The sequence below is a fragment of the Penicillium hordei genome (assembly GCF_028827395.1).
Source record: "Penicillium hordei strain IBT 12815 chromosome Unknown utg000002l_segment0_segment0, whole genome shotgun sequence".
In the NCBI taxonomy this organism is placed as follows: domain Eukaryota; kingdom Fungi; phylum Ascomycota; class Eurotiomycetes; order Eurotiales; family Aspergillaceae; genus Penicillium; species Penicillium hordei.
The window spans coordinates 949,276-973,670 of NW_026623143.1; the positions used below are offsets into that span (position 1 = coordinate 949,276).

The 24,395-nt window shown below is 50.1% G+C and overlaps 11 protein-coding genes across 11 annotated transcripts; 4 read left to right on the forward strand and 7 right to left on the reverse strand.

Moving 5' to 3' along the window:
* Positions 1–102: 102 nt before the first annotated feature.
* On the forward strand, positions 103–2,577 carry N7537_003652 (Sec1 family protein; the record flags this gene model as incomplete). Its single annotated transcript, XM_056894710.1, has 7 exons — positions 103–136; positions 201–238; positions 304–391; positions 451–597; positions 657–859; positions 912–1,378; positions 1,443–2,577. The coding sequence occupies 7 exons, from the start codon at positions 103–105 to the stop codon at positions 2,575–2,577; spliced, it is 2,112 nt and encodes a 703-aa protein (XP_056754458.1).
* Positions 2,578–3,009: 432 nt separating this feature from the next.
* Positions 3,010–3,786, reverse strand: N7537_003653 (putative G-patch domain protein; the record flags this gene model as incomplete). The annotated part of the gene is made up of 1 exon (XM_056894711.1): positions 3,010–3,786. The coding sequence occupies one exon, from the start codon at positions 3,784–3,786 to the stop codon at positions 3,010–3,012; it is 777 nt and encodes a 258-aa protein (XP_056754459.1).
* A 178-nt stretch (positions 3,787–3,964) lies between these two features.
* Positions 3,965–5,297, forward strand: N7537_003654 (putative oxidoreductase; the record flags this gene model as incomplete). Its single annotated transcript, XM_056894712.1, has 2 exons — positions 3,965–4,141; positions 4,209–5,297. 2 exons carry the CDS (start codon positions 3,965–3,967, stop codon positions 5,295–5,297), a joined length of 1,266 nt encoding a protein of 421 aa, XP_056754460.1.
* A 255-nt stretch (positions 5,298–5,552) lies between these two features.
* Positions 5,553–6,862, reverse strand: N7537_003655 (NAD-dependent epimerase/dehydratase family protein; the record flags this gene model as incomplete). The annotated part of the gene is made up of 4 exons (XM_056894713.1): positions 5,553–5,947; positions 6,015–6,471; positions 6,548–6,782; positions 6,834–6,862. 4 exons carry the CDS (start codon positions 6,860–6,862, stop codon positions 5,553–5,555), a joined length of 1,116 nt encoding a protein of 371 aa, XP_056754461.1.
* Positions 6,863–7,685: 823 nt separating this feature from the next.
* Positions 7,686–10,270, reverse strand: N7537_003656 (deadenylation-dependent mRNA-decapping factor PAT1; the record flags this gene model as incomplete). Its single annotated transcript, XM_056894714.1, has 3 exons — positions 7,686–7,809; positions 7,867–10,086; positions 10,143–10,270. 3 exons carry the CDS (start codon positions 10,268–10,270, stop codon positions 7,686–7,688), a joined length of 2,472 nt encoding a protein of 823 aa, XP_056754462.1.
* A 767-nt stretch (positions 10,271–11,037) lies between these two features.
* On the forward strand, positions 11,038–12,356 carry N7537_003657 (glycosyltransferase family 15 protein; the record flags this gene model as incomplete). Its single annotated transcript, XM_056894715.1, has 4 exons — positions 11,038–11,085; positions 11,135–11,893; positions 11,945–12,233; positions 12,289–12,356. The coding sequence occupies 4 exons, from the start codon at positions 11,038–11,040 to the stop codon at positions 12,354–12,356; spliced, it is 1,164 nt and encodes a 387-aa protein (XP_056754463.1).
* Positions 12,357–13,051: 695 nt separating this feature from the next.
* Positions 13,052–14,032, reverse strand: N7537_003658 (mitochondrial 37S ribosomal uS12m domain-containing protein; the record flags this gene model as incomplete). Its single annotated transcript, XM_056894716.1, has 3 exons — positions 13,052–13,117; positions 13,199–13,299; positions 13,414–14,032. 3 exons carry the CDS (start codon positions 14,030–14,032, stop codon positions 13,052–13,054), a joined length of 786 nt encoding a protein of 261 aa, XP_056754464.1.
* An 87-nt stretch (positions 14,033–14,119) lies between these two features.
* N7537_003659 (proteasome maturation protein) lies at positions 14,120–15,051 on the forward strand. Its single transcript, XM_056894717.1, has 3 exons — positions 14,120–14,183; positions 14,339–14,786; positions 14,870–15,051. Exons 1-3 carry the CDS (start codon positions 14,181–14,183, stop codon positions 14,935–14,937), a joined length of 519 nt encoding a protein of 172 aa, XP_056754465.1. The 5' UTR covers positions 14,120–14,180; the 3' UTR covers positions 14,938–15,051.
* Positions 15,052–16,004: 953 nt separating this feature from the next.
* On the reverse strand, positions 16,005–17,055 carry N7537_003660 (uncharacterized protein; the record flags this gene model as incomplete). Its single annotated transcript, XM_056894718.1, has 3 exons — positions 16,005–16,214; positions 16,280–16,363; positions 16,479–17,055. The coding sequence occupies 3 exons, from the start codon at positions 17,053–17,055 to the stop codon at positions 16,057–16,059; spliced, it is 819 nt and encodes a 272-aa protein (XP_056754466.1). The 3' UTR covers positions 16,005–16,056.
* A 1,165-nt stretch (positions 17,056–18,220) lies between these two features.
* erg8 (phosphomevalonate kinase) lies at positions 18,221–19,735 on the reverse strand (the record flags this gene model as incomplete). Its single annotated transcript, XM_056894719.1, has 2 exons — positions 18,221–19,328; positions 19,392–19,735. 2 exons carry the CDS (start codon positions 19,733–19,735, stop codon positions 18,221–18,223), a joined length of 1,452 nt encoding a protein of 483 aa, XP_056754467.1.
* Positions 19,736–20,675: 940 nt separating this feature from the next.
* N7537_003662 (class I SAM-dependent methyltransferase) lies at positions 20,676–21,851 on the reverse strand (the record flags this gene model as incomplete). Its single annotated transcript, XM_056894720.1, has 1 exon — positions 20,676–21,851. One exon carries the CDS (start codon positions 21,849–21,851, stop codon positions 20,676–20,678), a length of 1,176 nt encoding a protein of 391 aa, XP_056754468.1.
* Positions 21,852–24,395: the final 2,544 nt, after the last annotated feature.

The window sequence follows — 24,395 nt, forward strand, 5'->3', positions numbered from 1 at the left end:
TCTACTCAATCTTCCTTACTATCTGCCTGCTTTTTTTTTGTGCTCTTTCTTTTCTGTTCCAGTCTTCACTCTGAAGCCCCAAGTTGTGGGCTGCCCGCCATCATGGGCTCCTCGATAATTAACATTCAACGCGACTGTGGGTGACTACTTCTACTACCTCTTGCAAGAACCCCTGGCTGACCTGATACTGTCTGGAATAGTTATACTGAACACAATCCGCAATACTGGTGGCCATGATGTGAGCCCGACCCCTCCGATCAACCCCTCTACCGCGGATACTGACGGCAACCCTCCCCCTAATAGTGGAAAGTTCTGGTGGTCGATGAGACCAGCAAGAAATTGGTCGACGGCGCTGTGAAGGAGGAGGAAATACTCAATCTCAATGTTTCCAGTGAGCTCGCTTTGTCCTTTGCGACTCAAGTAATCTCACTAATCACCACCACACCACAGACGTCGAGCAGATCGAACATCGACGACCGTCCAATCCCGATATGGACGCGTTGTACATATTGTCCCCGGAATCGTACGTGATCGACTGTCTGATGGCAGATTTCGAGGTGGGCCGATACAGAAAGGCATTCTTGGTGTGGACCTCATGTTAGTGGGCTAGCGAACCCGGAGCCATCACGACGTCATTTCGCTCACACAGCTTATAGCCCTCGACCCGCAGCTGCGATCTCGAATTGATCGGTCCCAAATGGCGCGCGAGCGCATTGCAGACTTTTACACTATGAACATCAATTTCTATCCCAGGGAATCACGCTTGATCACATTCCGGGACCCGTGGAGCTTCCCAGTGCTCTTCCACCCGGGTTGCAACAACTTAATTCGGCGTCATTTAGAAGAATTGGCCCAGAAGGTAAGGTGCACCCTCCGAGGATGCCAATTGGGCTTGCTGACGTTGAATCAAGGTCGTCTCTCTTTGCGCTTCCCTGGGCGAATACCCTGTGATTCGGTACTATCGGCCCCGGTCTCCGACTCATGAAGCCGGAGTTATGTGCTCTCACTTGGCGCGTTTCATTCAAAATGAATTGGATCAGTTTGCGCAGTATCAGCGCGACTTCCCGCCCCAAACAAACCGTCCCCGAGGCGTACTACTCGTAGTAGACCGTTCCATGGACTTGTTCGCACCCCTTCTTCACGAGTTTACATACCAGGCCATGGTCCATGATCTACTTCCTGTCACAGATGGAGACAAGGTCACCTACAAGACAGTTTTAAACCAGGGCAACAAAAATGAGGAGGTCAAGGAGATGGAGATTGGCGAGAATGACCGAGTCTGGGTGGACTACCGCCATATGCATATGAAGGATGTGCTTGGAAAACTGGGCGAGGACTTTGCCAAATTCCGAGCGGCAAACCCTCAGTTTTCAGACGAGTGAGTTTCAACGGGCCATCCCTATGCCAGAGTCGAAATACTAACTTGGGGGGTTCTTTTTCAGTAACGACAAATCCAACGTGAACACCATCAAGGATATGTTGGGCGGACTGACAGAATTCCAACAAGGTAAGGACGCCTACACGTTGCACCTCAACATGGCACAAGAGTGTATGAACTACTTCCAGTCCCGCAAACTCCTGGAAGTGAGCTCCACCGAGCAGTCATTCGCCACAGGTCTGGATGAGAACTACAAAAAGGCAAAGAACCTAGCAGCGCAACTCGTACAGCTCCTCGATGACGACTCAGTCGTACAACCAGATCGGCTTAGGCTCATACTTCTGTACATCATGTATCGTGGTGGATTGCTAGGTGGTGACATTCGCAAACTCATGGCGCACGCTGGACTCCCACCACAAGACGGCGGGGTGATTGCCAACCTCGAACTGCTTGGAGTTCGTGTCGAGAAACCTCTAAAGGATGAAAAGCCACCAGCGCAACCTCTTTTCAACCGACGAAACCCACCACCCGAATCAGAGGAGCTCAGCCTAAGCCGGTATGAGCTAGCTATCAAGCAGATGCTCGAAGACCAGCTTCAGGGAAATCTGGACCCGACTTCTTTCCCCTTCACACGCCCGCACACCGAGACGGATGGCGCCATAGCTGCCCAAGAAATGCAGTCACAGCAAGCCTCTTTGCGCAGCGCAAAACCGACTTGGGCACGTACAAGATCCGTCGACCAGCCTCGACAGCGCGTAATCGTCTTCATGGCCGGTGGTGCCACCTACGGCGAGTCACGAGCCTGTCACGAAATCTCAGCGACATACAACCGAGACGTCTACCTTGCCACAACTCACATGTTGACTCCGAGTCTCTTCCTCCGCCAGGTACGGGACCTTGGTGTTGACCGGCGTCGTCTAGACCTCCCATACGAGCGCCCCAAACCTACTGCCCCGGCCCATCTCTTCGAGCGGGAGGCCCCTCCAGCTCCCACTCCGCCACCACAGAAGAAGCCCGTCTCAACAGCACACCTCAACCCGCCAGCTCCGCCAGAGGCACTGATGGCTGGTATGTCGATAAACGGAAACGGAAGCGGAAGCATCCCTGCCTCATCTGGCAGCGGAAAGCACGACAAGAAGGACAAGAAAGATAAGGACAAGAAGGACAAGAAGGAGAAAAAATACCGTTTCTTCAAGTAGCACTCGCCATTTCTATTTCTCTTGATCCCACCCTGTTTTCTGTGTCCTGCTGTCCCCGTCCAGCGCTTTTGTGATACCATTCTTTTCCTTGTCTTTCTGTTGGTCTGGTCTGGTCCCTAGCATTCAAGGCGCTATTGTCAGCGGTTTTTTTATTATTTATTTCCCAAGATGAGTCCTATAAAGACTTAGGTCATGGGAATGTGCTCACTGTACTACAATTTATGTTTCAACTTACAGTACCTACGGTAAATATATCTTCAAGTTAAGCACCCAAACAGAAACAAATGCTGTATCTCCATTTGAAACTGATATCCACATAGAACCACACATAACAAATAAAAAAAACCAAATAGGGGTATCATCAAACACAAAAAAGACAAAAAAGAAGCATATCCATCCATTCACCGTCCATCCATCCATAGAACCCACCACCTAAGCCCCCTGCCCAAGATACTTCAAAACCTCATCATTCTGATAAAAAGCCTTCCTCATCCTCTCTGCCCTCTTCTTATCCTCCGCCGTCTTATTTCGCACCTGCTTAGCATTAAGCTTCTGCACCTTCACCGGCGCAGGTTTAGGCGGCAACGGATCTCCATCCGGATCAAGCCCAGTCCCCAGTCCAGCCGTACCATGCTTGGCACGGGGTTTGATAGGTTCACGGATCCCCTCACGGCCCGATACGCCGAGCCCAAGTCTGCTATCAGGATCCCAGCCGTAGGTAGAGAGGTATCGGAGACCTGGGCGTGTGCGGTCGAGGTGCGATGGCGGGTGGGAGTGAGTGAGACAGATCTGGTGAGCGAGAGAGGCTTCGTGGGGACGTGGTTTTTGGTCTGTTGCATTCGCTGTGGCTTTGAGGATAGGTAGTTTGCACACTTCGCAGTATTCTGAGGCCGCAGGGGCGGGCGCGGGGTCTGTGGGTGGAGGTGGGGGGATTATGTCTTGAGTGGGTGGCGCGGAGTGCGTACGGATTGGTGGCGAGGGTGCGCGCTGGGTTGGTGTGCTCGGTAATGTACTTGCGGCCGGTTGGGCCATCACAATAGAGAGGTATTTGTCGGCGATGCTGGTGCCGGAGGAAGAGGAGGGAGTTGGGGCTGTTGTTGTGTCTAGATTGGAGGAGCGCACGAACTGCACGCGTTTTCGGCGGATACCGGAGCTGAAGGGGCGTTGTTGCTCTGGTGGAAGGAAATAATCTTCGTCCTCGGAGGCCATGGTTGAGAATTGTAGAGCTGTGAAGGCAAGGAAAGAGAGAAGAGGGAAAGAAGATTGGGGGGCGGAGCGGAATTAAATGGTGGCGATAAGAGATAAGCGGAGATGTGGACGTGTACGTTGAAATCCCTTTGGACACATACCTGTCCTTCCTCTTCCCATCTTCGCATCTCAATTAAATATGCCCATCCCCATCATTGCCCAGGGTCTCCGGGATGGCGTCTCATCCATCCCGCATGCCTGGACAATCCTTCGTATAGCACCATGGGTGCTAGTCCTCGCGGCACTGAAATACTATTTCGAAGGAGCCCGCAACGGCTCCGAGCGGATGATGCGATCAAAAGTCATAATGGTGACGGTAAGACACCCCTATAGCACCGCCCAATCATCCAATTACCCAATCTCACAAATATCAAAATCATCAGGGCGGAACCTCCGGAATAGGCGCAGAAGTCGTCCGCGAGCTCGCAACTCGCGGCGCCCAAGTAATCCTCCTAACCCGCCAACCACCCTCAGACCTCTTCCTCTCCGAATACATCGACGATCTCCGCACAAGCACGAAAAACCCTCTAATCTACGCCGAACAAGTCGACCTCTCCTCCCTGCACTCAATCCGCACCTTCGCAACGAAATGGATCGACAACATCCCACCCCGTCGACTTGACGGTATAATCCTCGCCGGCGGCATAGCCGAGCCCTCCGCACCGCGCACCCTAACAATAGACGGCATCGACCAAGAATGGCAAACAAACTACCTGGCCAACTTCCATCTCCTCAGCATCCTCAGCCCAGCATTGCGCGCACAGCCCGCACACCGCGACGTCCGTGTCATCTTCGCAACATGCTCTAGCTACATTGGCGGCAACTTCAGCAATCTGGACTCCGTGGCGCGCGGGAAACAGAAGGTTGTCTCGAAGCGGACGAAGACTTCCCCGACTTTGTATGCGCAACCGAAGGGCGTGTACGCGCTCAGCAAGCTCGCATTGACTATCTTTGCGCACTCGTTCCAGCGGCATTTGAATTCCTACAAGCGGCCGGATAGTCTGCCGCCTTGTACGCGGGTTATCGTTGTTGATCCCGGTCTCACAAGAACTCCGGGGATGAGACGGTGGTTGACTGGTGGGTCGTTGTGGGGTCTTGCGTTGTACTTGATTACCTGGCCTATCTGGTGGTTGGTGTTTAAGTCGCCTACGCAGGGTGCGCAGAGTATTCTGTATGCGGCGATGGAGCAGCAATATGGACGGGGTGCGGGTGGGTGGTTGATTAAGGAATGTCGGGAGATGGATTATGCGCGGGCTGATGTGCGGAATGATGAGGTTGGGAAGAAGCTTTGGGAGTTTAGTGGGAAGATGGTTGAGGAGGCGGAGAAAGAGAGTGCTGTTATGAGGGCTTTGGAGAAGAAGGAGGTTAAGGTTGAGAAACAGAAGGCTGAGGATGAGCAGGTTAAAAAGGAGGCTGAGAAGAAGGGAAAGAAGACTGAGGGGTCGAGGAGGAGTCGAAAGGGTCAGAAATAAGTGAAGATATGTGCATGTGTATATCTATTTTATATGGAGGTATGGTATGATATGATTATATAGATGGAGTTGAGGGCTATAACTCTACTGTGATAGAAAGAAAAACAAACTCAAAATTATAGACCAAGCATCACAGAAAAAGGAAATTCGTTTCATGTATTCTACCAACTAAATCCAGGATTTCAGGACTTCCATATCAACAAAGGCAAGATCCATTACAAGCCACAAGCACAGTCACATCACCCCGAAGTAAATTTACTTCTTGAGCTGAGCGAGCAGCTCAGCAGGGGGCTCCTGGCGATAACCCTGGGGGTTGTTCTTAGTCCAGAGCCAGAGATCCTCGCAAGCCTGCTCGAGGGTACGCTCAGCCTTCCATCCGAGCTCGGTGTTAGCACGGGTGGGGTTGGCAGTGAGGTTGAGGACATCTCCAGCACGACGGGGAGCAACCTCGTAGGGTTGGTCCTTTCCGACGGCGGCAGAGAAGGCGCGGACCATCTCGTAGACGGTACTGCCCTTGCCGGTACCCAAGTTCCAGGCGCGGACACCGGGGTTGTTGGCGCGCAGGTAGTTCAGGGCCTTGAGGTGGCCGTCTGCGAGATCCAGGATGTGGATGTAATCGCGGATGGCGGTGCCGTCGTGGGAAGCGTAGTCTAGGGAAAATGTTAGATGAGGGGCTTTGCTAGTGGAGAGGATGCGGGTGAGGGGTTGGTTGCATACCATCACCGAAGACCATCAACTTCTCGCGCTTGCCAGTGGCAACCTGGGCAAGCAGGGGGAGAAGGTTGTAGGGGACACCCTGAGGGTCCTCGCCCATGATACCGCTGGGGTGGGCACCAGCGGGGTTGAAGTAGCGGAGCAGAGCACCGTTCCACTTCTTAGCCTCGGCCTCGTTGCCGGCCTTGGTGGCGTTGTTGCGCTGAGCATTGATCACGTCGGTGATGGCGTTCTCGACGGCGAACTTGGTGTTGCCGTAGGGGTTGGTGGGACCCAGAGGGCAGTCCTCGGGGATGGGGATCATGTTGGGGAAGCGGGTGGCATCACCGTAGACGGTGGCGGAGCTGGAGAAGACAATGTTGGTGACATTGTTCTTGACCATGGAGCGCAGGAGGTTGACGGTGCCGTAGACGTTGACCAGGTAGTAGTCCAGGGGCTTCTCGCCGGACTCGCCAACGGCCTAAATTAGGACAATTGGATTAGCCATTGGATTATACGATACAGGTTATTTTTTTGTTGTCTCGTAGGATAAATACCTTCAGGGCAGCGAAGTGGATAACGCTGTCAATGTCGGGGTGGGCCTCGAACACCTGGTCGAAGCTGTTCTCCTTGGTGACATCGAGCTCGTAGAACTCGGCCTTCTTGCCACAGATAAGCTCAACACGGTTGAGAGCCTCACGGGAAGAGTTGTACAGGTTGTCAGCAACGACGACCTTGTAACCAGCCTCGAGAAGGGCGAGAGTGGTGAACGAGCCAATGTAGCCCGTGCCACTAGCGGGGAGTTAGTTTCCAAGATCCCAAATAGGGAATTCGACCACTTACCCAGCAACAAGAACTGAACCAGAAGACATGATTTTAAATTCCGGGTAATAATTAACAGGAAAATGGAAAATACGGAGAGTCCGGAGTAAAAAGCGGACGAGGGGCAGCTTTTTAAGGGGAAATTGGAGGTGGGGGGGGGGAACCTGGGCCGTCTCCCCACGTGGATATGTGATGATGCGGCCAGGTGGTTTGATGGTTGTGTTTTTGGTTTGGGATTAATTTCCAAATATCCATTGATCTACACATTGGTACCTCCAATTTCCTTTTCCTCCCCTATTCGAGGTTATTAGACCATTGTTGATTGTTGATGCGAACATTATGTACAGGTATGTGTTCTGACCGGGGAGGTGAAAACAGCCCTCATCTCGAAACGGGAAAGGATATGCAAGGATGTGCAAGGATGTGCAATTGCAAAGATAAATCACTTGAATCCCTCGAATTCTCCGAAATCCCCTGAAAATCCTAAATTTCCTGCAAACGTCATTTCAATGCCGAATAGGAACATAGGTATGCAAGGGGGCAGTCCGTTCCCGGGGAATTTTCCGCCAAATAATATTTACTGTTTGAATATAGAACGTTGAAGTGAAATTGGTATTGGAAAAAAAAAAGGATAAAATAAACCGGGTTCAGGTACAACAGTATAACCTGATTTTGGGGGTCCCGTATACCCTGTAGATATGGTAGATAGCGTCGTTGCATTTCAGCATTGTCATGAGACCATTGAGTACTCAAGGCCTCGGGGCTCATTCTCATTCGTTCAAGTCTGGATGAACTCGGACAGAAGTGGTTAACATGCCAAGGATAGATACCCAAGGAGGCTCAAAATTAGAATATCCTTATTAACCGAGGTATTTAACCGAGGAGCTCAACGTCCAGACCAATGGCTCGCATGAAAAGATTGACGTTGTTCAGACGCTGACTGCCCATGTCGGCAGGAAGGGTCTTGCTATATCCCACGGTTTCCATGACTCGGTCCCTGTAAGAAATTAATTAGCACTGGTTCTCTGCGCTAGATCGAAACGGAAACACTTACTTAACGGCAATAACCAGACGCTGCTGCTGCTCAGGACTGGCGCCAATGCCCACGGCGGCAAGGAACTGCCACACATACATATCGTCACCGGAGCTGATCGATCCAGGGAAGATGTCATTCAAGCCAAGTTCCAAAGTATCAAACAACACGTTGAACTTCTCAACCCACTGCTGCCAATCATGCTCGGAAGCCTGACCGGCCTCCTTAACAATCTCGGCACGACTGAGCAACATGGTCAAAATGCCCAAGCCAACCTTGGTGCGAGCCACGGTCTGCACATGGGTTTGGTTGATGACCAATCCCAAAAGACCAATTATAATGTTGAATGGCGCCTCGTTCACATATCCCAAAAGGCAGGGCATGACGGCCAGCGAGAACAGATCAATGGCTTCGCGCACACCGAGCGATGGCTGGGCCTCACCGGGCACGGGCTGAGCAAGACGGACTACATCCAGGCTATCCAGGTGGACGACAATCATGGTGAGAATAGTGACACGCTGTTCCTGGTCAATGTGACGGAAGATGCGAGGAATGGCCTTCTTGCCCTTGGGGTATGACAAGAATGCGATAAAGGGGTGTGGTGTCGTCGAGTTGGGCACAATAGGTTCCATCACCTTCAATGACCGCCACAATTTCTGGTTCAGTGAGTGAAGTCTCTGTCTCCATTCCATGTGTTCTTGGATTGCCTCGGCATCGTCTTCTTCGGGGGGTGGCGGCATCGTGCGCTCCATGTCTTCCATTGCCATCAATGCACTGTAAACACCTTCGAGATTCGTAAGAATCGACTTGCGATCACTAAGACTCAGATCCGACTGCTTCTTGGGCTTAGGTCCTTCTGAGCTATCAGGGCGCTTAATGTTCAGCATCGGCTTGGGGGCCTTGGCATTGCTAAACGAGATCTTGCCCAAGCTGCCCTCGATGATGAGCTGCTTGTTCTTGGGCTTGGCCTTTGCTGCCTCTACGGCACGCTGGACCTGCTGCTGCATTCGCTGCATGTGGTTATCGGCACTCTGGAAATTGCCCCGACGATGCCCGCCGAGCCGGTTACCAGTCTGGAGCAGATAAGTCTGGGCGAAGTGACCAAGGGGTTGGTGGGGGTGTTGGCGTGGTGCGCCACGAATCTGGCTGTAGACCTGGTAGTAGAAGTCCTCTGCCAGCACGGCCTCAGGGTCCGAATCTGCGACATTTCCGGCAGCCGCGACCAGCTGTTGTAACTGAATACGGGTGATGAAATTCTTGTCCTGCGGGGTCATCAGACCATTACCGCGGGACAGGAGGAAAATCTTGTGATTGCGCTTTGCCCGCTTGGCATCCTCCACCAAATAAGAGTTACGCTGCTCTTCTGTGAGATGCATGAGTTGCTGCGGGTTAGTGATCACCGGCATTCCATTGTTGGAGCCCCGGCTAGGAGGCGGGCCTTGCTGATGTTGAAGAGGTTGCTGCGGCTGGGGTTGCTGAGGGCGCTGGGCCTGGAGCTGGGGTGGCCCACCATGGCGCGGGCCAGGAGGCGGCATGTTTTGCGGGGGGAGGTTGGCGTTTTGCATCATATGCAACGGCCCACCGGGTGGCATATGCGCAGGGCCACCGTAGAGCTCTGGCATACCAGGCGGTGGGTGTGGCATTTGCGGGGGTAGGTGGCCCTGTTTCATCTGTGCTTGAATAAACTCGGGAGGCACCGGAGGGAACCCATCAGGAAGTGTCTGAAGGTGCTGGAGCTGGGGTGGGTACTGAGGCTGCTCCACCATGGATCGCAGGAAGGCTTCCGCGGCTGGCGTCGCGGAAGTATGGCCATGATAACGCATCTGTGCTTCGACCTCTTCCAAGCTCATCATCTTCCGGCTCGGGGCAGCAGCGGCAGCGGGTTCAGCTTTCTTCTGCGACACACCCCATACACTAGATTTGGCTTGCAAGTCTGGAATATAGCCAGGATCCGAGTACTTCTCATAGCCTGAGCGCTTGGTGGTCTGCTGGGGGGCGGCCTGCTGAACAGGAATTTGGACAGGCTGAGGGGCGACTCGACCTGCATTGGGATTTTGTAGGCTAAAGCGAACCTGCTCCTCGCCAATGGCGTCGGAAACCTGAGCAGTCTTGCCAAAGAAATCAAAATCTCTGCCAACAGACGTATCGGGCCCGGCTCCGCCAAACGTGTCATCGTTGAACTCGTCCTGATCGTCGGGAAGCTGGTCTCCAAGACCATCGTAGGTATCCTCAAAATCAATCCTAAATGATGATAAGTATAACGGCCCATTCCAAGCCATTCAAAAAGATAAGCTCACACGTCGTCATCTCCCAGCGCATTAGCTCGAGCAATATCGGCGAAGGGATCTGGGTTCTCGAAGAACCCCTTGGCCCCGGAACCATCACGGTCCCTGGGTAGGGTTGTATCAAATCCAAAGAAAGCCATCCTCTGGATGAGAAAGGATGGAAAAGAGGTGGGGAGGTAAATAGCTTAGTGGGGGAGGTTGAGGGAAAGGTGCGATCGATGGACGGGAAGTTCTGGAGTGCGGATGCCTCAGGCATAAATGGGTGCTTTTTGCCAAGCCACAGTTGTCGATCTTCACTTCTGATGTGCAGCTTTACAGCTTTGGATATGTAAAGAAATGTCTAGGATTAAGAGGAGATAAGATGCTATAGGGCTATTTAAGACTTTAGAGTCTACCTGGTAATACTTTGGCCTTATCACTACATATGTCCATAATGTTACATACTCGCATACTTAACAGTAACAAGTTGACCAGAGAGAACATTAGCTTGAACTTGTATAACGAGAACCCTTCCCCTTTATCTCTCTTTTCTAAAGTGGATTTGACATCATTATCTTCAAGATCGAATATCGGATGAACATAGATATAGATCTCACTAACCCACCTCGGTACCCTAATAATATCCCCTAAGTACTAGAATGTCTCAAATTGGATGACACCCAAAGTGGCTGAAAGCGGTTGTCATTGTCTTGCGCGGCCTTTCATCTTTTCCACCTTTAATCTCCCCTCCACCCCCCTAAAACACCTTTGGGATTTCCAGTGACTGCTCCTTACTTTTGCTTCTATCTCATTCTCCATTGATGTCGCTCGCTTTTTAATCTGGATTGGTTCCAACTGCGCCGATCTGACCTCTGTTGTTGCCTTGCCACTTGACGGGGAATCATCATTGTTCCTCCCCCACATCGCCATGTCTATCACTATTCGATATGCGCGCTATCTAGTCTTTGCCGTCGTGGTGAGTCTCTCTTCTATGCTCATGACTGTCCGTTGCTAACGTTGAGTAGGCATTGGCGCTCTTCTTCGTCGTCTCAAAATCCTCTATCCCGATGCCTACCACCGGGTTAACCACTCCTACACCCAAGACCCCCACATACGACTCAGTCAAGTCGCAAAAACCGCAAGTTATCGGCTCACACAGTGGCCAACGTGTAAATGCCACCTTTGTCACCCTCGCGCGTAATTCCGACCTTTGGGACATGGTCAAGTCCATTCGAACAGTCGAAGACCGTTTCAACCACAACTACAACTATGATTGGGTATTCCTGAACGACGAAGAGTTCGATGAAGAGTTCAAGAAATTGACCACCGCACTGGTCTCCGGCAAAACTCACTATGGTGTGATCCCCGAAGAACACTGGTCATATCCAGAGTGGATCGACCAGGACAAGGCCAAAGAAGCGCGAGAGGAGATGGACCGCAAAAAGATCATTTACGGCGGTTCGGAGAGTTACCGCCATATGTGCCGTTATGAGTCCGGATTCTTCTTCCGCCACCCGCTCATGATGAACTTTGAGTACTACTGGCGCGTTGAGCCTAGTATTGAGCTCTACTGTGATGTCGACTCTGATCCGTTCCGCTTCATGAAGGAGAACAACAAGAAGTACAGCTTTGTCATCAGTCTGTATGAGTATGCAGCGACCATTCCTACCCTGTGGGATAGTGTGAAGAAGTTCACAGGTAGTCACCCTGAGCATATCTCCGAGGGAAATGCCATGGACTTCATCAGCAATGACGGCGGAGAAACCTACAACAACTGCCACTTCGTAAGTACTTCAGACTGGGTTAAACCTCAACCTCTCTAACCTTTCTATTAGTGGTCCAACTTTGAAATTGGCAGCTTGGAGTGGCTGCGATCCGACGCTTATATTAACTATTTCACTTCCTTGGACAAGGACGGTGGTTTCTTCTATGAGCGGTGGGGCGACGCACCGGTTCACTCCATTGCCGCTTCTATGATGTTAAAGAAAGAGGAAATTCACTTCTGGGATGAAATCGCCTACTACCATGTCCCATTTACGCATTGCCCCTCGGATGAAAAGAAACGCCTCGACTTGAGATGTTCCTGCCAACCGAAGGATAACTTCGACTGGAAGGATTACTCTTGTATGTCTTTACCCCACCGATCTATACCTCTAGTCCAAAACTAATTGTGATACAGGCACCAAGCATTGGTTCGATATCACCAAGACGGAGAAGCCGAACGGATGGAACACGAAATACGATTGATTTACTCATCTTGTTCATGGTCCCTCTGGGTCTGTTCAAGGATGGCCCAGTCGTTTCCTTATTGGCGACAATGCGCGGGTCGGTTGTCTCGTCTGGATACGAAGCGCTGCGCATTTTGGAGGCTGACAGTGTCACCCATTTGTGCGGCAACTGCAACACCTCGGTAGAATCCTCCGGTGCACTTTTCCCGCTGCTTTGCTTGTGGTGGGTCTCACCTAGATGTAGCAATATGCTACTGATTTTACCACGCTCGGCCAAAAAGCTGCACATTTACCTTTCAACTGTTTCATTGTGATTCCCGTTATCGCGTTACCTTCTGGAGGTTTTACTTCGATGTCTGACATGTGTTACTATTGATTTTCGAGCGTTCGTCCTTGTTTGGGGTCTGTTTTGTTGCATGGGTCCGGAGTAAAGTGATATTCCCGGAACCATTTTCTATACCTCTTAAGAATTTCAAAGATATGAAAACAGTTGACTTTAAAGAGCTTGAATATCGAAAGAGGTAACATGATAATAAACAGTCGCAATCCGTAGTGTTACATGCAAATATGAACAGAAGTTGCTCAGCGAAGAGCACAAAAAGCAAAATCCAAGTAGCCCCATAAGGCTTCCTCTTATACAGCAGTCAAAAGAGACCAGAATTGTATAATCTCACAGCAGGTCAATCATAATAAACCTGTATCCCCGAATCCTTCTTAGTTGGTCTTCGGCTTCTTCGCACCATATTTCGAGCGACTTGTCATACGGCTTCCAACACCGCCCTAGTAATATACAATCAGTAAAGGATCAAGGAAGACACTCCAAAAGTGGGTATATATAAACACAAGCAAAAAAGGACTTACCAAATCCATCGCACCACGAACAAGGGTATACTTCACACCAGGACAATCCTGAGCACGTCCACCACGGACCTGGACAACACTATGCTGCTGGATATTGTGACCTGTACAAGATAATTAGCCCAAATCCCGTTAAAAAAAAAGGACCAGCGCCGGAAACAGAATCCACAGAATTCTGTTCCCTACACCAATCCAACCCAATTGCAAGTAAATCTTACCTTCGCCAGGAATATAAGCAGTAATAACCTTCCCAGAACTCAACCGCACTCTTGCCACCTTCCTCTCGCCAGAGTTAGGCTTCTTAGGCTTGGTAACACCGGTCTTAAGACAAACACCCTTCAACCCAGGCGTACCCTTCAGCGCAGGCGATCCACCACGACGAGCCCGCTGTCCAGTCCGAATACCGCGACGGACCTGGTTGTACGTAGCGCGGATGATCGGCGAGCTAGAGAATTGCCGCTTCGGCACGGCAGCGAAGCCGGCAGCAGCTGTGCGGAAGACGGGGTGGAAGTTGAGACGGGAGGTGATGGGGGATTGTTTCGCGGCGAAGGAGATAGCGGGTGATGTGGAAATTGTGTGGCAGAGGGGTGATGAGACCGCAGGACGGTGGATGAGAGTCCGTAGAGCCCGGAGGGCTATTGGGGAGAATAATTGGGTCATTGTGGGTGGTGTGAGACGTGCGATTTGGGTCCCCTTTCGCTGAAGAATCTCGCGATAGAATTGAGTTGGCCCGGCGGAAGTGGAATGCACGTGATCTGATGGTTGGGGTGGTTGCGTTGTTGGTTTCTCTCGTCTGTCGTAGGAGCTGGCCGCGCTGCTTCTCTCTGCCTGAAGCATCATCGGTGCTTGTCATCTTGCATCCCTCCCTTTGGCTCTTGTTTCTACTTTTCTATCTCCTTTCCGAGCTTTGAATACACATCCAAAATTATCCAATCTCTGATTTCGGCCCTCGAACTTGAAATCCTAGCATTATCCATCCGTCATCATGGTACGTTATCAAGCTACGGACCCGGGACCTCACCCTGGAGTCCAGCCCATAAGCAAAGCATCTAGAACCACCATCACTATCCCTAAACTACTATCTTTGAAATCCCCAATTCACCTTAAACCCAATTTCAAACACAAAACTAACAAAAACCCCAGTCCCTCCGCATCGCCCCCCCAAGCGGCAACGCAACACAAACGAGCAATCTCACAACCCGCCAACAAGCAAGCCTCCAAGCACCCCGCCCGTCTAAGGGTGCCCCCTCCGCCCCAGGACTCCCGGATACTCTCCGCAACAAGCTCACGCAGACCGCCACCGCGCACGCGTCGTCCACGAACTCCAGCAGCGAGATTCCAACATCTACGCACCCTCTCGAGGCCCGACTCCTCGCGTGGCGGGCTACACAGGACGCCATGAAGATGGAGGGACTGCGTCGGGCATATGGTATTGCGGAGCCCGTTCGTCGCGGGATGGAGCTGAAGATCGTTCGGGATGGGACTTTCCGGCCTGCTGTTCTTGGCGGTGTGCGGGGTGGCAATGTTCATGAGGATATTCTTGTTATTGGAGGTCGGGATAGTGAAGTTCAGTGGGAGGATATTTACCATGGTACGTCATATTCTTATATTTTGGGGAAGGGAGACGGGATGGTTTGGTTTTTGGATCTGTTTTGGCTAACTTGGTTGCTTCAGGTGATGACCTCCGTGAGCCGCCTGCTTTCCATGATGAGATGGAGAAGAGGCTCAAGATGGATTTCTAATGGCTTTGATGATATGGTGTTCTTTTGTTTCTCTGCTTTTCTATGTCGATGTGTTCTACTATTCTCCTCTTACATCCCTCGTCATACTCCTACCCTTTATGTCGTCAAATAGAATGATAGATCACTGGGCTTGATGTATTTCCGATGTGTGTGTGTCTGTCTGTTATTAAGACAGTGCGGTACTCTCGATATATTGAATCAATCCATGATCTATTTCTACCAAGCAGAACTACAAAATCCACCACCAGCCGTAATATGTATTAGAGGTTTCTAGAGTATGAATGAACAGCATGCTACTCCCAAATTGTTCGTCAACCTCAAGAGCCCCGACTAGCAATTCTAACCAAGATCGCGGGAATATATAGGCGCTTTAAAGTTATTTAATATATGACAAAGAAATATATCAAACCCGGGGCCTTCTCCAAAAACACCCTATACACTACTAGCAACCATCCTAGGCCGTTATAAAAGCAAGTAAAAGCAATGAAACGCAAGGAAAAGAGAGATAGAGGAAAGAAGGAGCAAGGGGTCAGAGTCGTAAGTACACGAAAGTCCATGAGGAAAGGAAGCATACAGGGGAAATGATAGAGCGCAAAGAAAAGGAAAGTCAGATTGGAGGGGGTATATACCGAGAAACCGGGGTAAGAATAATGGTGACAGCAATGCGAAAAGCAAAGAATGAATCTCAGATCGAGCACTCGCAAGACATAGTCGAAAAGAAAACCCGAAGCACTCCGGTAAAAAGATCCATGGATAGATGAATGAGGCTTGCATGCAGACGATATGGCGTTGACAGAACAAGCGGACGGCCCACATATGGCACAGAAATAAGAGGAATAAGTCGAAACCCATGGTCCTAGGATGTAGGTCCAGTTAGAGGAAAGAAATGTCCAAACGCCGCTTGCCCATGTTGGCTCCACAAAACAGAGATGTTGATCCTGCGTCCAGGCAGAATTAGGCGTACCGCTGCAATAGCGGGTATATGGAGAATGGAGGGTTGGCGGAAGACGGACAAAGGAGAAAAGGTTAGGTATGGTGGTGGAAGGATGTACGCAACAGACAGTATAGTTGCCGGGAGCAGGCCGCTCACACTTGAGACCCGTAGCTGGGGCAGCGAGATTATAGAATCACGCATCGACATCCAGGACTGCGCTCGCTGGCTTCGCGCTCCCGGCTGTACTGTGCCTTTGCTCCCTTTGCGTCTTCCTCGTCGACGACTTCTTGCGGCTTGACGGTCATATGGACGACGTTTGGATGTTCCTTGCTGAATTTGGAGTCTAGTCGGGTTGTTAGTATCAAATTCTATAACCATAACAACCATTCATTTGAGACAAAAACATACCAGAAACAGGTGACTTATCATCCAACAACTTCCCGAACGAAATAAGACGGATAGAGCTCGGTGACGAGGGTCGGGTTTCCCAATCTGCATCGATAACAGTGTTAGCTTGAACTATTCTCATTCCACCACATCTCGTATCAAGATGTATTCTGCCCATCCGATGCCCATTTAGAGATCTAGGTCGGGGGTAAACTCTTACCAACTCTCCATTCGCGCCAGATCAACTCCTTAAGGGTGTAAACGCTCATCAAGAATGGGTCGTAGTTCTCAACAGTCACCGATCGCTTCTTTAGATATTTCCCATTGATAGTGAAAGGGTGTCGTGACCCCGTTGTTAACAGCAGCGTAATCACCAGCGACGGACCAGCATCAGCATCCTCCTCGAGTTCCTTCCCAGAGCCATCGTCGGAGTGCTCCGTTGAGGTCTCGGGCGCAGTCTTTGGCTCTTCGGTATCCATTGAAGGCGGTGTAGTGGTTTGTGGCAGCACGACAGCGGGTGCGTTTTCGGTTTGAGGAGGGTTGGTGGTTGTAGGTGGTGCTGTCACGGGGGCGGAATCAGTTTCGCCACTTGAACCAGTTGCGGGGTGGCTCTGGGTCTGGGGCGCGGGTGTTTGATCATGGACAGATGGGATGGACGTATCAGCGACGAGATCTGACTGGGGTTGAACCTCTGTGGTTGGTGCTGCAGTCTGTTGATCCTGCGGAGATGCTGTGATTGGGGGTTGGTTGATATCTCCGTTGGTTGGCCCCGACTCCGGGTGAAGCGTTGTAGACATTTTGAGATGCCCCGATGGCAGTTGACGATTGACTTTTCCCCGTTGGAAAGGGGCTGTCAACGGGGGTTTGGAAAGGAAGGGTATTCCGTAAGAGTTGGAATGGGAAGAGATAGAGGGAGAGATGTAAATGTGAGGAGTCAAAACAAGACTAAGCGGGAGGCGCAGTATAATACCTCAACTAGTGTGGATGGGATAGAATGGAATGGCTGTACATATGTACCCCCGTCCCAAATAGATATTCGATTGTATTTTGAATATGTTGAAGAGGGAAGAAAGAAGGCAAAAGGGGATCTGCAAGCCGAACAAGACTTCTTGACCCTGGTTGAACAACCTTGAAATTGCCAAATTATTTTCCCCCCTATTTTCGAGTCAAAGAAAAAAAACTTGTTAATGAGTTAGTACTTTGGTACTTTAGTACCGTAGTATTATTATAAATATCAATAGGGAATATCGATTGAAAATCCGGGGAAATTAGTTAGGCCAAGAGAAGTCTTGTTTATATGCTACCTCGTTAATTACTATGTAGATCTGGACATCTCGGGATAGTTGCATACACAAGACAGGTCACTTTCTCCACATGTGTAGCTCTGTACTCTCTGTACGACGATTGGGATCTCACGACTATAATGAGTAAACATGCAATTGTCACTGTTTCATTGTTTCACTGTCATCATGAAATGTAAGTGGATTCTATGTGTATTCAATATCTCATATGTTAGGTATCATGAAGCCGAAGAATATCGATGTGCGCAGTTCATTCCCTTGAGAGCAGTCCAGTTCATATTGAAACACGGACAAACAGACCATGGTCACACACAAGGGGACGTCGGGAAAAAAAAAAAAAAGAAAAGAAACGGGCAACCCTCAGCCAGGCAAAAGACTTGTGGTGCATATGCAGGGGGATAAGTTTGAAGATAGAGACGCAGATGGGTGGGTACTGGTGGAGCGCACGAGTAAGGGGAGGTAAAAGGTAGGAAACACATCCGAATCAATGTCGATGTTTCAGCCCGTGATTCGTGTAAGTAATTATCCTACAGGCTTGTGTATTTTCTGGAGGGTCCAGCCCAGGATGCAATAGGCGAGGCTAAGCTGGTAGCCGAAACACGTTGTTGATAAGTCATGGCGGGCTGGGACACCGGTTGCCTTGTTTTAAAACCAGAGCAACCTAGACCCAACCGGCATATTGCTCCAGCAGTTCGTTTTTCGCACCTTCAGATCCATGCTGCACGCCTAGCAGTCGTACGTTGCCGATCTTGCCTCCAAAGTCATCCTCGATCGAGCTCGTCCAGTTCGTAAGATGATCTCTCAGACGCGCAATTACAGTGGGATCATCCTGGATCAGGAGTGCGATGGCATCGTATCCTCCAGCTCCCGGGACGACACCGCCAATGACACCTTCGATCTCTGAAACACTGTCTAGCAGCTCGGTCTGCACACTTGGTTCAATGGGGACGCCCGTCCGGCGGGTCAATGTGCGAATATGCTGGCGTGTTCGCTGAATAAGGGTGCGAATATCAGAAAAGTCGCCTTCGGGGTTGGCATCGGGGTGTTGAGCCTGGCGCTTGAGCTCTTGACGCAGCCGCTCGTTGTTATTCTGGAGACTAGCCCAGAGAATATCGGCTTCCTTGCGGTTGTTATTTCGCCATTCGAGAACTTTCTTGACCATTGAGGGTGTCTGGGAACCACAGTCCACGTCGCACAGAACCAGCTGCATCCCACGGGGGAGCTGCATGCCAAAGTCAACACACTCGGTGTCCCATGGATGCTCGGGATCAGAGTCCTCCACGATGGGGAAGAGGCGCTCCTCGAAACCAGCCGAGCCTACATCGCCGAGAGACTCCAGAATTGACGGTGAGAACCGTCGGTAGAGGCACGAACCGTAGACAGCGCTAGCAACGTCGAATCCAGATCCGACCTTACCCTGGGCTGCGCAGTGGGCCGCTTGAGCGAGGTTGTGGAGTTTATCCCGACCAGCACCGAGGTCCTCCGGCTGCATGGTGCGGTGAATGACCAAGGCAGAGACAAGCGCAGTAACGAGAGCAGCTGAAGAGCCCAATCCTGTCTTGTGGGCTTCGAAAAGAGGAACGCCGAAGTTGACAAAGCGCCCACCACGCCCCTGCGACGCCGGGCCCCTGGAGGAAGCGGTTTCGGAGTAGTAGTCGCTGTCAGCCATGATGGTGACGGACAAGGACCCGAAGTCCTTGGAGTCGGCAACGTAGCTAATATAAGTCAATGCATAGCTAAGAGAGGTCTCGACAAAGGGGTTTCGCGGTCTAAAGAGAAGGTGATATCAGTCAATTGTGTTCGCGAAAAGAGACAGCGATAGCCAAGCATACCCATCTCCCTTCTGGATGACCTTGACCCCACCACCATTCCCACATCGCTGCACACCATATTCCCACACCGCATTGAGGAACTGCGGGGAGCGCACAACAACAGTATCCTGGCCATCCTGGTCCTCGACGCCCGAATTAGACGGTGCCTCAGTACCAACGGTGGGCCCAGATCCTGATGCCCCGCGGCGGTGACCCCTCCTCAGCTGCTGGACAATAACATGGATGCGGGCATCGAGCGCAAACACGGTACCCGTGTACCCGCGGTCTAGAACGAGGTAGCCACCGGTTAAAAGAACCTTGCCCGGCGCAGACAGCGCCGTGACGGAAGACGGTAAAGGAGACATGAAGTATTGATAGATTGGAGATATGGTTGTTGTGGGGGAGAAAAAAAGCCGAGATGGGATCTACGGGGCGCTTGAAGATTATGGAGGGACTGCCCTGCGGTCACGAGGGTGGTGGGGGGGGATAGGTTGGAACAGTGCAGATAATATGTGCTGAGCTTACGCCGCCATGCAGATGTAGCTCAAAGCAGACTTGAATATTTCCGAGGGGTATAAAGGGTGTATGGAATTATCCTAATAGGGACTAGTGGGGGTATTGCAGAACCCATGGTGAAGAAGAAGAATGAGTAAGTAGAGTATAATAAATACTTTCTTCTAAGGAAAAAGAACCCCCCCTAATATGGAATAGGTTGTGTAGTGTAATGGCCATCACTCTGGTTTCTGAAAAGAAATATACCAGCAATCCTGGTTCGATCCCGGGCACGACCTTTCTCTTTTTCTATTCCTTTTTTGAGGAACTGTTTAACTTGCTTAACTTTATTCTTTCTTTGTGTTTGTTGGTTAATTATTATATTTGCTTTTTTTTATGCTTTTTTTATTAGATAGTCATGCAGAACAAGGTATATTTGTGTAAATTATGTACTGTGAATCAGATCGGTATATATGCAGTTGAACTCCCTTCATGGAACTCCTTATTGTTCAAGAGACCACTGTAAACAAAGAATGAAATAAACGAAATAAACGAAATAAATCACCGAAACTCCCCATGCATCAAATCCGACAACCTTCTAATCCGTTGATTATAAATGTACAGGGTATGTTGTGCGTCGAGATATCCAATCGATTCGTGACGGGCGATGGCGTGGAAGTGGAAGGAGGGTGTGCTCGGGATATTGGTCCAACTTTTGAGGCCCGCAGAGTCCCGAGGTCTGATATCAGGAAATTATCCAATTCTGTCCAACTTCCCCACGTCTCCCGCGCTGAGAAACATTGCGCCAAAAGCCTAAGCCTTAGGCTTCTGCGCAATGATGCTATAACTCGTCGTAGCCAGGCGCATACGATCCATCTTAACAAAAGCCTGACCATCCAAACAAAGACGGTTAATCAAGGTCTTGAAGTGTCGTGGTAGCACGTGCACCTTGACTAGTGCAAGGATTGCTTGGCGCAGAGTGCGGAAGTATACATCGACGGTATCGATAAGCGGGGCCTGGAGACCATCGATACTAGCATTCTTCGACCGCACAACCTCAAACCCAGCTTCCTTCAACGCCGCCTCAAGACTTTCCTGCGTGGGTGTACCAACAGCACCAATGAGCGGCTTGACGCGGCGCATGAGCTCCGCATGTTCCGGGTTACTAGCGTCGTAAGCCGGCAAGCTGATCCAGTCCAACAGGGAGATCTTCGAGCCCGGCTTGACGACACGGAAGATCTCGCGGAACAGGGCGGGTAGATCCTTGCACAGACTCAGTGCTTGAATCTGGTAGAATGCATCGAAGCTCTCGTCGGCGAAGGGCAGGGGGAGGTCGTTGAAATCTTGCGTCACGAAGTTATTCTGGAGCCCGCGCTCCTTGTTAAAGGTCGTCGCTTGCTCGACCTGGTTCGGGTCGATGTTGAGACCCGTTACCTGGGCGCCGGTGTGTTGCGCCATGTGCGCTGCGACGCGCCCGCGACCACAGCCCAGATCCAGCACTTTCTTTCCCGTCCCTAAGCCGATATCTTGTGCGATTGAGCGCTCGTACAGGATCTGGTTCTCCAGAACGTTCGACTTGGGGTTCATCCAGGGTGGGATGTACATTTTTTCGACATCGCCCAGTGCGCACAGGTGGTTCAGGACTCCGTAATAGGATTTCAAGCAATCGCCGACTTTCTCTTGGTAATTGGGGCCCAGAGACTCGGTCATTTGTTTTTCGTCAGACCAGTCAAGGTTATAGATGACATATGACGCCATGAAATCGTCAACTTGTTTCGGGGTCAAGTGCGCGAGGTGTCGGAATGCCGTCCAGAAACTTTTCCACCGCTTCGGGGATGCTGAATTGTCGAGGTCCTTTCCATGATGACCGGGTGTTGTCACCAGCGCATTCTGCTTCTCCTGCGCGATCTCGTCGAGCGAGCTATCACTTTCCGAGCCTCGTCCGCTGCGCCCGGGGTGGTGTGGTGTCTCCGAGAGAGTTTGTGCCATGATGGATGAGCTTTGTACAGGCTATTAACAATATATATATATAAAGAAAAAGGTATATACTAGGTATCGTTGCCCAGAGGGAAAGGAGGACGTGTAGTAACCAGCAGCCCCAGCCCTGTAGGGGATATGGCGCGATTTATAAGCACGGTCAATCCCTTTGTCCAGGATCAATACGAAAAACATTTGCCAAGGTAGATGTATGGTCCGTAGCCACATAGTGGGTTTCATCACCAGACATGGAAGCTCTGACCGGTTATCCCGGCAATAATGGGTTGATCGGTTTAAGACGGCAGAGATCCAGAGAATGAAATTCGGATAACCAAGAACCATACTTCCCAATTGCTTCACTTTTTTTGCCATCCTTATCTAGGGCCTTCCGTTCTCTCTCCGAATTCTGTGATTCAGCTGTGGCGGAGGAGATACGAGGCCGTTGTATGCGACCACTACGACATGTCCAGGTGCGGATGACGCGGGTTCCTTGAAGGAAATTAGCATCGTCATTGGAGCGGCGATCCAGGCCCACTTCTATAGTTTGAATACAAAGTACTGTATTCTACATGGGTATATATTGATACATGATAATCGGTGAGTCAGCATCATTGTACACGCCGATCCCCCAATGTGGGATGTCAGATATGAAATATACAAAATATAGCAGTACAGCCCTAACCAAAGACTATATTCATGAACTTCCGTTTAGCCGTTGAAACACCCATGGCTCCCGGAACTTTCTCCCGTGTTACACAACGTTTGAAGTGTTCTAGAACTTCCAAGGTTCTCGAAACGAATATTCGACGGCGTTTTGTTTTTGCTTTGATTACCAACCAAAAGGCTAACATAAAGGAAATAAGCCCTAAACCGACCGTGAATGTGATTGAACAAAATATCAGGGACTTGATATTGGAGACCCGCATAGATCGTCTGGGCGAAAACCCATGCGCTCCCGAGTTCCGAGTCCGAGACCCTGTCCCCGTATTCCCGTATTCCCATATTCCCATATTCCGCCGGTCACGTGGAGTCCATATAGAGTATTATGCTCCTATAAAAATACACTTGGCATTGATTCTATCTCCGGCTCAGCCGAAATATAGTAGGGTATCTTTATGTAAAGCTGAGAGAGCATACGGGTAAGCACATTGGAATATGCACTTGGGCAAGTCTGTGGTGTGAGTCATAATGAATATCATTTATAATTATTCCCATGTCATAGTTCAAGCCGTGCATTAGTGGATAACAAAGTACTGTTGTATGTAGTTACCAGCAGATACAAGTACCAAGTGGGGAGAAAAGGCTGGGTTAATTCAAACTCTTTTTTTTAAAAAAAAATGAGGAGTTGAAAGATACATATGTAGATCAAACAAGCATTCCAGGTTTCTTAAAGATGACTTGGAGAAATAGCATTTTTACTACATGAATTTCCTGTTGGTCCGAGCTGCCTTTTTCGGTCAATGCGGTGATTAGCCCACATCTACTACGCGCACGGTGCCTGGGCTTGAACTTTAGTTTACTCCAAGAGTATATATAACATAGTATGATTGATGCAGAAGAAAAATAAACGGGTGCTAGTGACGAGAGGGGTCTTTACCACCCCGCTACTTCCCGCGATTACTGTCTGACCTGCTGTCAATATGGAGATTACGCATTTGATCGGCCACCCACTCAATACACTCCATTCGCAAAGCGAGTACTCTTATAATCTAGCTACGTCAGATATAGTCAGGCGCTGGGGTAGTTTTACGTCTTACCGCAAGAAAGATCATCACAGTCCGCATCTGCTTTTAGGGAACAGGGTAGTAAAATATATTGTTGATATTGAGAGAGAGATATATATATATATATACCAAGTTTGTCCCTCATCACACCCTTCAAGATCATCGATTGCTTGATATGTTCTTTCTTTTCGCTCCTCTTAAACAATCATATGCTCTTTAAAATCCAATATCACGGTAGATACAACTGGTTTTCACCTTTTGTTGTATCCGGTAAAAAAGACTTGGTTCATTCTTGATATCCGGAGGTGTTGGGGAAAGGAAATGCTACGGCGGGGTAACCTCTTTTACGATTTTAACCGTGCTTAGTTTGCTGGTACACACGTCAGGTTTCTATGCGTGATAAGGCTGAGAGACCAATGTTCGTAAGGCGAGGCGGTTTGTAGACGTTCGCCATACACGATTCAACTGGTTAATTCTTGAATCTGTTTGTGGGTCGCTTTAGCCCCGCTTTAGATGGGTCGAACGGTCTGGGCGTTTACCTGGGATAAAGGCTCTCGGGCTTTTCCGCTCTATACCTACATATATGTACATATTGAAGAGGGGAACGCTCAAGGCTATGTTTTCGATGGCATGCGGGTTGATTCAGCACCCGCAACTCAGCTTCATACCCAACCTTGTATACAAAAGAACCCGGGCGATCAGCCTAAGAAGTGAAATGAGGGAGGTGTAGGAGCGTGTGTTCTCAACCTGCTATCTGCTACTTTTATCCTCCCTACATCAACGATTACATAATAAATTGTCCTAACAAAAAGGGACGGGTAAGGCCAATATG

What these genes read in the sequence shown, in the direction of transcription:
- N7537_003659 (XM_056894717.1), top strand. An exon ending in GTGGGAGGATATTTACCATG is followed by an intron (nt 14,787 to 14,869) that starts GTACGTCATATT and finishes TGGTTGCTTCAG; the next exon opens with GTGATGACCTCCGTGAGCCG.